The sequence below is a fragment of the Prionailurus viverrinus genome, chromosome A1, assembly GCF_022837055.1.
Source record: "Prionailurus viverrinus isolate Anna chromosome A1, UM_Priviv_1.0, whole genome shotgun sequence".
Classification (NCBI taxonomy): domain Eukaryota; kingdom Metazoa; phylum Chordata; class Mammalia; order Carnivora; family Felidae; genus Prionailurus; species Prionailurus viverrinus.
This window is the reverse complement of record NC_062561.1, coordinates 140,197,289-140,209,810: the sequence shown is the minus strand read 5'-3', so window position 1 is coordinate 140,209,810 and position 12,522 is coordinate 140,197,289. Positions and strand designations below refer to the sequence as shown.

Below are 12,522 nucleotides of genomic sequence, written 5' to 3'. Positions count from 1 at the left end.
CTCTCATTGTGGCTTTAATTTGTATTTCCCTGATGATGAGTGATGTTGAGCATTTTTTCATGTGTCGGTTGGCCATCTGGATGTCTTCTTTGGAGAACTAACTGTCTGTTCGTGTCTTTTGCCCATTTCTTCCCTGGATTATTTGTTTTTTGGGTGTTATGTTTGATAAGTTCTTTATAGATTTTGGATACTAACCCTTTATCTGATATGTCATTTGCAAACATCTTCCCCCATTCTGTCAGTTGCCTTTTCATTTTGCTGATTGTTTCCTTTGCTGTACAGAAGCTTTTGATTCTGATGAGGTCTCAGTAGTTAATTTTTGCTTTTGTTTCCCTTGCCTCTGGAGACATGTTGAGTAAGAAGTTGTGGCCTTTCTGCTTCTTTAGGAACTCGTAGGGTGCTGTGGGGGTGTTGAGGAAATGCATCCCGGCTGAGTCATCCTCCCACAAATGGTCTTACTTGAAAACTTTCTCTCGGTTTGGTGATGAGCATGTCATCAAGGGGAGAATCAATGACCTTATTGAAATCAAGGAGCTGCGGTAGAAGGACCTTAGCTTATTCAACTACATCAGGACTTTTTTTTTTCTTTTTTTAATGAATTCATCTTTATATCAGTGTACTTAAGTGACGATTCTTCTTTGGAAAACTTTAGGAAGAAACAAAATCCTGATATTTCTAAATCAATAAAGTCTTCAAATCCTATTTTTCATACTAACATGTATGGATATTACGTTTAAGAATTCGAGGGGCGCCTGGGTGGCGCAGTCGGTTAAGCGTCCGACTTCAGCCAGGTCACGATCTCGCGGTCCGTGAGTTCGAGCCCCGCGTCGGGCTCTGGGCTGATGGCTCAGAGCCTGGAGCCTGTTTCCGATTCTGTGTCTCCCTCTCTCTCTGCCCCTCCCCCGTTCATGCTCTGTCTCTCTCTGTCCCAAAAATAAATAAACGTTGAAAAAAAAAATTAAAAAAAAAAGAATTCGAAAGTGGCTCACAGAGGAAATATTCTTCATGTGGAGAGAAAGCTTTTTAAACTAGGTACTAATTCTCAGAGAGCCTGAACTCTCAGTGACTGTCTGGTCACTACGAGAACAAGTAAATCAGTAAGTGGTCAGTGACGGGATATGAGACAAGAATAACTGCCGTCAGAGTTCCGTAGGATGAGCTGGCTTTCTTTTCCTTCGATGGATTCCATGGCTGGAAGACTGACTACTCTCATCAGTAGCACCTGGCTTGCCGCTGCCTCTGCCTGCAGGAATAGAATGAGCTCCTCCCCCAGTGTTCTTGCAGGCTGATTCTCCAGGTATATAATCCCTTAAACTGGGTGGAAGGTCTCAGGACTTGGCGATTTTATGTTCATCCCTGTTCCAGTTTTAGGACGGATCGGTAAGACATAGTAATGAGAAATTTCAGTCAAGGACTGAAACCATTGTGGAAACCTTTATGTTGTAAAAGACGGTATTACCTAGAAGGTTAAGAGTACATCTCTGGAGCAAGAGTCTCTGGGTTCGAGTTCCACGTGACGGGGATCCTAGCTCACCTTGGGGGACTTTCTTAATTACCACATGTTTCAGTCTCCTGTCTTGTAAAGAACCATAAAAGTAGTCCCTACCTCACTGACCCAATGAGGGGATTGCGTACATGCAGAGGGCTCAGAGCGTGGCCCCAGGTAACACCTCTCTGTTCGGTGACTCTTCATTAATAATAATGATGGTATTAAATTAGTAAGGGGCACTACATGGAGGCATTCAGGCATTAATTCTAAAACATTGCATTTGTGTCAGAACTTTGGGGGGAAATAGAAAATAGATTTGAAAAAATAGGACAGTAAGCCATAGGTCTTGGGCAGGATCTTTAAAGAAGTCAGGAGGAGGAGGGTAGCTCAGGTCAGGTGAAGATGCTGGTGAAGATGAAGCCACAGCCCGCATTGGCCAAGTCACCGTCAGGACTGTGTTAAAGGGCTTTGCATGCATTACCCACTTACCTCAAAATCCCACAGGTAGTTGCTAGTATTAACGTACTTCTACTGATGTGGACACAGAGATGTGGAGACGTTGAGCAACTTGTCCAGGGTCCAGGCAGTCGGTAGGCTGTTCCTGAGCTGAAAGGGGGTCTCCTCTGAGCTGAAGTCCTGGCTGTGTGGCCGGAGGGTGAAACGTGTATCGCAGGACCCTGCGTGGCTTCTGCTTTTTCCAGCTCAGCCCCTGAGCGAGGGCTTAGCTGTCGGCTGCTCCCTTACGATGTTTCCACCTCCTACTTTGGCCAGAAAAGAGAAGGTCAACACTGTCTGCATTTCCGCACATTCTGTGTAACGTACTAGAAAACCTAGAAAACTAGGAAAAGGTTTGGAGTCAGGCAAGCTGCGCACCTCTGCGGGGTGACCCCATTCACATGCCGGGTCTCCTGACCCCTTGCAGCTGCTCCCCGCAATTCAGGAGGGGATTTGTCGTTCCCGTTTTGAGATAAGAAAACTGGGCTCCAGAGGTGAATTCGTTGGATTCAGCGTCCCTCCAAGGGATTCAAGCCCGGGTCTGGGGCATCGTGAAGCCCGCATACTTTTTCTTTTCTCCCAAGTGCCCCCCTCTTGGACAGTCCTGGGTTTTGAAACTGCTGACTTAAGGAGAGTCCGTGGACGAGCTGCTAATGGCTGTGGCCGCTTAGCCCTGACTACAGTTCTAACCACTTAGCTGAGTTCACTTTGTGTGTGTGCCTGCTGTTTCTTTTAAGACTGTAATCAGCCCCTGGAAGGACTGGGAATAGAAGATGGTTTGGGGGAAAGGCTTCATTCAGCATCTTTGTTGGGCTTTTATTGAATTATCCTAACAGCTTGTTTCCGCTTCGCTACAGCGATATCATGTCCTTTCCAGCCCTGTCTTCATCGCTAGGAACTCGTACCTATGTGGCAGTGAACTTGGCAGCGGGCCGAGCTTCCTTATTTGCCTGGGCAGGTGGGTGGGCGCTCATTTGTATTGTAATTGTAAGACCACTTCCTGGCAGCAAAACCCCAGCCTGCTTCCTGCTCAGGGCCTGTAACAGGGAAGGAGCCAGGGTGGGGTGTTTGCAGAAGGTGGCCTTGCTGCCCTAGTCTCCTAGGAACCATATGGCCGGTAGAACTGGCAGTCTGGCACCCGCCAGCTCTCGTGAGCCATCAGGAGCTCGTTTCCATCCTCCAAACCTGAGGCTCGTGGGGACTCGTGAGTTTGGGCTGCCGGTGGCAGGGAGGGGAGGAAGCGCCACAACAGGCAGGTGCCTGCCACCCCCACCCCTTGCCCGCTTCTGCCCTCCGCAGCTCCTGACCGTGGATGTCACACACAGGTTCTGTCCAGGAAACAGCAGAGCCACGGTTGGAAACTGTGGTCTCTAACCTCCTGCAGGCTTTTGTGCCCACGGATGTCCTGCTGACTTCTCACCAAAGCTGGGAAGAGGCCCACAGCCCTTTTCAGGATTTGACAGAAGCTTATTCACTTCCCCCTTTCGGACTTCTCACGTGGGGGAAGGAGTGCATTTTTTTTTTTTCTTCCAAGATTTTATTTAAATTCCAGTTGGTTAACATAGAGTGTGGTATTGGTTTCAGGAGTAGAATTTAGTGATTCATCGCTTCCATATAACACCCGGGGCTCATCATAACAAGTGCCCTCCTTAATGCCCATCACCCATTTAGCCCATCCCCCCCACCCAACAGCCCTACAGCAACCCTCGGTTTGTTCTCTGTCCTCAAGAGCCTCTTATGGTTTGCATCCCTCTCTGTTCTTATCTTATTTTTCCTTCCCTTATGTTCATCTGTTTTGTTTCCTAAATTCCGCATATGAGTGAAATTGTGTGGTATTTATCTTTCTCTGACTAATTTCACTTAGCATAATACACTCTAGCGCCATCCACCTTGTTGCAAATGGCAAGATTTCATTCTTTGTGATCGCCGAGCAGTATTCCATCGTATGTCTATACCACATCTCCTTTCAGCCAAAGGAATTTCTGGCCATGGTAAGCAAGGGGAGGGGTTTTACTTTGACCTGGGACAAGGTGGTATTGGAGGGCTGCTCAGATCCCTTGACATCTAGGGCTGACCCGTAGACGTATGAGCTCTCCTCCTTAAAGATGCCCAGAGGAGGAAAGGAGAATCAGACAGCCAGATGCCTGGGCTGTCCCACTTCCCTCCCCTCGTTCCTTTAAAATTAACTCTCGGGGCGCCTGGGTGGCGCAGTCGGTTAAGCGTCCGACTTCAGCCAGGTCACGATCTCTCGGTCCGTGAGTTCGAGCCCCGCGTCAGGCTCTGGGCTGATGGCTCAGAGCCTGGAGCCTGTTTCTGATTCTGTGTCTCCCTCTCTCTCTCTGCCCCTCCCCCGTTCATGCTCTGTCTCTCTCTGTCCCAAAAATAAATAAACATTGAAAAAAAAATTTTTTTTTAAATTAACTCTCGTCCCGGCTGGCAAAGCTCAGACGTGGAACCAGAACCAGTTCCCACAGGACTTCTCACAGCAAGCCTGCCATGTCTCCCTTCCACACATGCCCTGCCACCTGCCCTCTGTGGGCAGGCAGCCACGCCCGCTAGCCCAAATCGAACTGACTAGGCACCAGGCTGCAATCAGGAAGTGTGTGCTCCAGGTGTTCTCAGGAAGGACAGGGGAAGCGTGGGTACAGAGGAGCCCTTGAAAACGGGTGACAGGACAGGGAGCCAGCCTTTGCCTTTTTATGTAAGTGTGAAGATGATAGTTAAATGGTACATCATAAATGCCATGACAACTCTGGAAGACTTTGCAGACCTCTTTAGAAATGTAAGGAGATTTTTTTCATTTTACCACTATGGTATCAGGGGGAACTATTAACTGATGCTAAGTAGGGATCCCGTGGACCGGAGAAGACAGCACAATTTTACTTTGGGTAAGATTCATTCTAATTCTAGCCATTTATGTACGCTCCTTCCTATGTATGAGTAATTGCCATGAACTAGGACCATGATGAGATAGATTGACTTGGGATTGATGAATCTTCAGAATCAAACTTTATCACAACACCTGCTTCTAAACATGTGCTCCAACTTCTGAAGAAACTTGTTGCCCTGTGCATGGGGAGTCAGTTTTCCCACGCTCTGTAAGAACTGGCAGGAACGTTGGCCTTGAGCCGGTGTGGATAGAACCCTACTCGTTTTGCTTCAGAGGAGAAGCCTGAGACCTAACAAAGGGACCCAGAGCCATGAGCCTCACGGGGATTCCGTGACCTGGGTGCTGATTCAGCTAATGAGAATGGAGAAGAAGGGATGGAATTGGGCGTATTTATGAGATGGCTTGTTAATGTGGGCGTGAGGGAAAGGAGAGTCATATGACCCTCCAGTTTCAAGCCTGGGTCATTGAATGGGTGGTGTCACCATAAACTGACACAGGAAACACAGGCGAGGTGGAGATGTCAGATTCAGTTTTGGACTCAGCTGGGTGCCTGTGGGATATCTAGTGGAGATGTGGATATGTCCGTCAAGCAACTGGATGTTCATGTCGGAAGCTTGGGCAGCGGGTGAGGACTGGAGATAAAGGTGTTGGCAATGTGTGTGTGGACATCAGCATCCAGAGGGCTAGGGAGAGTGTGCACGAGAAGAGCAGTGAGCTGAAGTAGGGCTCTGGGGAAACCCGAGGAGAGGTTGCGAGGTGGCTGGGGAGGACCAGGTTCTGCAGGACAGTCTGTTGTCCATAAGGTGTTGTTCTGTAACGAGAGTGATTCAAACAAAGTGAGTGAGGGGCGCCTGGGTGGCGCAGTCGGTTAAGCGTCCGACTTCAGCTCAGGTCACGATCTCGCGGTCCGTGAGTTCGAGCCCCGCATCGGGCTCTGGGCTGATGGCTCAGAGCCTGGAGCCTGTTTCCGATTCTGTGTCTCCCTCTCTCTCTGCCCCTCCCCCGTTCATGCTCTGTCTCTCTCTGTCCCAAAAATAAATAAACGTTGAAAAAAAAAAATTAAAAAAAAAAAAAAAGCAAACAATGTGAGTGAGGGCATGACCTTCCCAGGAGAGCTAGTTCAATTCATCTGAACTACAAAAATAAATGAGGTTCAGATTGCTTGTTAATTCTAAGACAATTGGGAACAATGATTATGTCCTCATCTAAGATTTATTGAGATGTGTGAGGAAATTGCTCATGGGGCCCTCAGACCTCCCAGTTCTCAGGATTTGAACCTCTTCGAAGCAGCTCTGTGAACTCAGCTGGTCCTCCTGTCCTCAAGCCTTGCAATAGCACTTTCTGGTTCCCCCCTTCCTGCTGCTCCCAAAATAAACTCATCTGTGCCCTCACTTGATTAGCCTGTTTTTATCTGAAAAAAAAAAAAAAAGTGGTATAATCATTTTTTTAAATTCAAATACAAAAGGATATTCACGGATAAGTACATCTCCCTCCTACCCGGGCCCCTAACCCTCCACCCTCTCCCACCCCACCCTGGAAAGCAGCTCCCATTCCCCATGTCGAGTCTCCATAGTATCCTTCAGGAAATAGCCAGCCAGCTGCCTTTTCATAAATGAAGTTTTATTAGAACACAACCATGCCCTCTCATTGGTGTGTTATCTGTGGCTGCTTTCCCACTCCAGTGGCAGAGTCGAGTACTTGTGACAGGGAAAGAAAAGTTTGCCAACGTGTGCCCTTTTTCTGTAGATACGGTTTGTGTCGTCTTTTTTTTGACACACATGTGAGTGCACTAAACACAGTTATGCATTTCGCTTATTTCCATTTCACAGTATATCCTGGAAATTGTTCCACATGGGCACATGCAGTTTTGTCTCTAGCTTTTTCACATAGTATGGATGTAATTAATCCATACCTCAGGTGGCAGAGGGGATAAGGGAGGGGGTCTCTTCTTGTAAGGGCACTAATCCATTAATGAGGGACCCACCCTTGTGTTCTAATTACCTCCCAAAGCCCCCCCTCCTAATGTCATTACCCGGGGGCTTAGCTTTCAACCTATGAATTTGGGGAGGGACATAAACATTCAGTCTATAGCAGTGGGGTTCACTGGGCTCTTCCCATCTGACTTCACATCTATATCTAATAAGGATCTGAAGGCAGAATCAAGATGGATGTTACTTTCAGGCTCAGTGGGCCATTTGCATCTCTGATGACCCCTTAATGACCTCTAACTCTGTAGACCTCTGCCCAAACCAGCGTAATCTCTCTCCAAATACTCTAAGTAGAAATGCAGACAGTGAAAGTTACATAGTACCTATATTTTAGGCGCTTACATTATTTGCCTTTATTTGGTAACCAATGTCTCTCAGAATTTAGGTATAGTTAACACAGCATACCACAAAATACCACCATTCTGTGTGTTCTCACTTCCTGATTTCTGGATCCTCTTATAAGGGTGAGAACCTTGTTTTATTTACCTCTGGGCCCAGCCTTCTGCCTGGCACGTGGAAGATACCCAGTGAATGTTGATTGAACTGGACTAACAGCCTCTTAGTTGTCTTTCTCTTATTCCACCTGAATTATTCCTTTTCCTTCTTACAGAATGAAGACATTCAAATGCTGTTTTAAATACCCAGCACAGCAGAAAGTTTTCGTCTTATTTTTAACTCTATGGCTGTTCTCCCTGTTGAAGCTTCTAAATGTGAGGAGACTCCTCTTCCCTCAAAGAGGCATTTACTTGGTTGAATACTCCCTGAGTACCTCACCTTTTGTAAGAAACAGATACACCAATGTTAAGAATGAAATCAGGTATGAAGTTAACTGTTCAGGTGTCTATGAACAGGCACCTTTGGAAATTGGCAAGAGTCTGGAAATAAGAAGGAGAGAAATCATCGACTTGGATGATGAAGATGTCGTGGCAATAACCAGTGATTGTGACATTTATCAGACCCTAAGAAGGTACCATCAAAAGCCTGTTTCAAGGGAGGAGAGAAGCTTCCCGATAGCCTATTCTTTGGTTGTTCATAAAGACGCAATTATGGTTGAAAGACTAATCCATGCTATATACAATGAGCACAATATTTACTGCATCCATTATGACTATAAGTCACCTGATACCTTCAAAGTTGCCATGAACAATTTAGCTAAGTGCTTCTCCAATGTTTTCATTGCCTCCAAAATAGAGACAGTACAATATGCCCACATTTCCAGACTCCAAGCTGATTTAAATTGCTTGTCAGACCTCCTCAAATCTTCGGTTCAGTGGAAATATGTTATCAATCTGTGTGGGCAAGATTTTCCTTTGAAGTCAAACTTCGAATTAGTGTCAGAGCTGAAGAAGCTCAATGGGGCAAATATGTTAGAAACGGTAAAACCCCCTAACAGTAAAATGGAAAGATTCACTTACCACCATGAACTAAGACAGGTGCCTTACGAATATGTGAAGCTACCAATAAGGACAAACATCTCCAAGGAAGCCCCCCCTCATAACATTGAGATATTTGTTGGAAGTGCTTATTTTGTTTTAAGTCGAGCGTTTGTTAAATATATTTTCAACAACTCCCTCGTTAAGGACTTTTTTGCCTGGTCTAAAGATACGTACTCACCTGATGAACATTTTTGGGCTACCTTAATTCGGGTACCAGGAATACCTGGGGAGATTTCTAGGTCAGCCCAGGACGTGTCTGACTTACAGAGTAAGACCCGCCTTGTCAAATGGAATTATCATGAAGGCCTTTTGTATCCACGTTGTACTGGCTCCCACCTTCGAAGTGTGTGTATCTACGGAGCAGCGGAATTAAGGTGGCTTATAAATGATGGACATTGGTTTGCTAATAAATTTGATTCTAAGGTGGACCCTGTCTTGATTAAATGCCTGGCAGAAAAGCTTGAAGAACAGCAGAGAGAATGGATTACTTTGTCTTCAAAAAAGTTATTCATGGCTAAAAGTCCCATAATCACATCATGATAAAATCATGACAGAAAGAAGCTATCTGATAAATGGAGCTAATATGGAACTGTGTGCTATACTATGCCCACTACCACGTGAGCTTAACCTTCTCATAGTTGGAGAGGTGTCCAAAATTCCACACATAAGGCAAAATTACCTAGGCTTTGATGACAATAAGACTGCACTTGGTCGGGTGATCTTTATGTTTGTTTTTCCTTGTAATCTTATGGAGCTAAATCAGAGATCGAGTCATATGATGCCCTCAAGGCTTACCCTAATCACACTTAATACTTTAAGTTTTCCACATAGCCATCAGGATTCTACCGAAAAGGTGTTGGCGTGTGCGATAATCACATAACTTTTTAAACCACCAGTTTCAGAGTACTGTTTAAGTGTAGTGACCAACTCTCCTCTTGTCTCTTAATTCAGCTCCCTAGACTTTTCTTAACCTTTAGAATATTACCTGGAGAGGGGTACCTGGGTAGCTCAATTGGTTGAGCGTCTGACTTTGGCTCAGGTCAAGATCTCATGGTTGGTTCATGGGTTCGAACCCCTCTGTCAGTGCAGAGCCTGCTTGGGATTCTCTCTCTCCCTCCCTCTGTCTCCCTGTCTCTCTGCCCCCTGCCCTGCTCATGCTCTCTCTCTCAAAAGTAAAAAATTAAAATTAAAAAAAAAAAGAATATTAGAAGGAGAAACCACTACCTCAGGAAAGCTCAAAGAATGTCCAGTTTCCTGTTTGCCAAAGCATAATTTACCTATTAGTGCCTCACTCTTTCGATTCGGAGTCGCAAGACTCTGTCAGTGGGGCATTTATAGTGTATGAATGTTGGGGAGGTTGGGTGGGGGGGAGGGGATTGGGACAGGTGGTGCCTGAAGAGAAACAAGGGGATTTGCAGGATTTTTGCATCATCGTACACAACAATTTCATGAATGGTTTCCTTTTTTTAGGTCAATTATTTCTTTAAAACACATTTATTGATGAAAAATAAGAACTTGGTTAGTAGTTCTAAATGTCACACTCCTGAACGTTAAACCTAAGTCTTCTAGTTCATAGATTATCATTAAAAGTATGTGTTTTTTTTTTACAGTGGAATTGTTATAATTTTGTTTTATGGAACCATTAAGCTAAGAGCCACTGAATTTTCTCAAAAAGGCTGTATAAAATATGACAGCTTTCTAAATCAACTGTTATGGTCATTTAAAATTCTTGCTTACATCTCCAATAACTATCCAAATAGAATCTAGACTTAAAATGATAAAACCTCTAAGTTCACTGAAGTCTTCTCAGCTTAGATACAGAGAGAGAAAACGTTAATTTTCTTAAGGACATAGCAAGAATTTTCACTAATGGTATTTTGTAAAACCTACTCCTTAGAAAACTACCACAACGAATCAAATATACATCTATCTCAATGTAGCTATATTGTGCTTGAGTTGAAATGGGACAGGAGCAGAGTCCTGAGAACAGGCTGTAATATTTTTACGTCTCTTGGGAAATCATGGAGCTCATGTAAAAATTTCTTCCTGATCTTATGTTTCAATGTCGGCTGCAAAATCTATGTATTTAAATATTTTCTAAAATGTCTGTGTTCTCCATGTGAAATGCACTTTGCTTGTTTTCAAGTATATAATACTGACTGCCAAGCGGGATCACTATTCTCCCTTTCTTCTTCTCTGGAACTCATTTTTCTTCCTCCCCCCCCCCCCCGCCCGACCTCCAAATTACTTCATTCTTCAGAAAACTGTGACCAAGCCCCTGTTCTTAAAAATAAGTCACCCTTGGACAGAGCTAAGTTCTGCAGAAGATACTTAACCATTTGTTAGCATGTGTGACTGTGAGAAGCTAAGTCACTTTCTATGAGCCTCAGGTTTCCTGATCTTTAAAGTGAACACTTGGATGCTTACCCTGGCTTCCTCACGTGTGTGTGTGTGTGTGTGTGTGTGTGTGTGTGTGAATCAACTGAAATATGTGAACTGGTTTGAAAATGGAGACAAACTATTGACAATAAATATCAGAGGGTAGTCTTATTATAAGGCAAAACAGAGATCCAAGCCCATTGTGAAACTTAACCCTTTACCTTTTCTGGAAAACCTCTGAAATATAAAAGAAGCCACATCTGCAGGAGCAACTTCTGTAAATGAATCCAGGTACAAAGAAACCCCTGTCACCACATCTGGGGTTCTTTTTAAGCCAATATGATTAGCAGATTGATCCCGTGTCTTGGATGGAGGTTAGGGGTAGAACTGTTTTTCCTACCTTCTAGTCTTAAATACACAAGTTCTCACAGACAGCTTGGTTTTTATGGCTTTGGTCATCAGAATAAATGTAAAGGCTGAAAACTCGATCTCCTTGTCCCATGTCTTGCCTCTTGGTGACAAATGATTCTATCCCCTGTTTATTGGGAAATTTTCCAGTTGTTAATCACTTTCACACCATATCCACATGAAACATGCCACCACAAAGAGATGACAGCACCTTGTTTTCCCCAGTGACACATTTCCCATGATTCAGTTCAACATTTCAGGGGGCTTGTCTGGTCATCTCTCTTGCCTTGGGAATCCTACAGTTTCCTTATAGGCCTTCAAACCTCCTTCAGACCTGAGTCTCCCCTAAAACCTTTTGGTATGATTTTTCCTGCTCTAGAGAATGTTCTACAGTCTGTGTTTTATAATCATTCTTTGCATAGTATTTATTGAATCTAGATTCTAAGTTGTTTGGCAATGAGACCAGGACTTGAAGTTTGTAAGTTGTATTAGATATTAGAAAGAGCTACTAAAATATATCTACATTATGTAAATAATCTACTCTAACATTATAATATTTAAAGATCAATGTTGCTGCTATTTTTAATGTTTTGGCTATTCTAAGTAAAAAAAAATATAAGTAAAAAAAAAAAATATATATATATATACACATATGTATATGTATATATATATATATAATGTTTAAATTTGCAGAGTTAAATATGAATATTTCTCTTGCCTTCCAGAATGTGAATATTATACATACATATATATATATATTTTTTGACATATTTCCTTAAAACAAAAAGACAGTCTTCTTTGTGAATGTAAAGTGAATGTCCTATGTGTATGTTACAGCTGTTTGTGTTATTGTTTTTTACCATTTTTGAAAAGCATATTTCCCATTCTGTGAGTTTTAAATAGATTGGTATTGCATTTTGGTATTGTGCGGCTGGTAGATGTTAATTCTCTGGTATTATAAAATAAAAATGTGCTCCAAAAGCCGAATCCCTGGAATTTATTTTTTTAATGTTTATTTATTTTTGAGAGAGAGAGAGAGGAAGATGGGCAGAGAGAGGAGACAGAGGATCTCAAGCAGCATCTGTGCCGACCACAGAGAGCCCAGTGCCGAACTCTAACTCACAAACCACAAGATCGTGACCTGAGCCAAAGTCAGACGCTTAACCGCCTAGCCACCCAGGTGCCCCCAAGTCCCTGGAATTTATATTTCCTTTCTCTGTCTGTGCTGGCTCCTCACAAAGACTCTTTCAGTTTATGACACTTGCCCAGTATTTGAAGAGCAAGTTAATTTCACTCAGAGTAAAAGAATTCAGCGTGTGGATTATACACAAAATATGGGCACACAAACTTGAGTTGTTTTCCAGGATCTCTGTCTTCATTCTCCTTCAGACTGACTTCTCCTCCAAGATTAATTATCTAGACAAGTAATTCGTGTTT

The 12,522-nt window shown here is 43.7% G+C and overlaps 1 protein-coding gene across 6 annotated transcripts in view; it reads left to right on the top strand.

Annotated features, from left to right (window-relative positions):
• Nucleotides 1-12,072, top strand: part of GCNT4 (glucosaminyl (N-acetyl) transferase 4) — a 30,245-nt gene extending 18,173 nt beyond the window's left edge. For all 6 annotated transcript variants that reach the window (XM_047823223.1, XM_047823202.1, XM_047823216.1 and 3 more), the window contains exon 2: nt 7,473-12,072. In XM_047823223.1, coding sequence (XP_047679179.1) covers nt 7,474-8,838 — 1,365 coding nt within the window. In that variant the 5' untranslated portion in view covers nt 7,473 and the 3' untranslated portion in view covers nt 8,839-12,072. The remainder of the gene's footprint in view (nt 1-7,472) is intronic.
• The last annotated feature ends 450 nt before the right edge of the window (nt 12,073-12,522 follow it).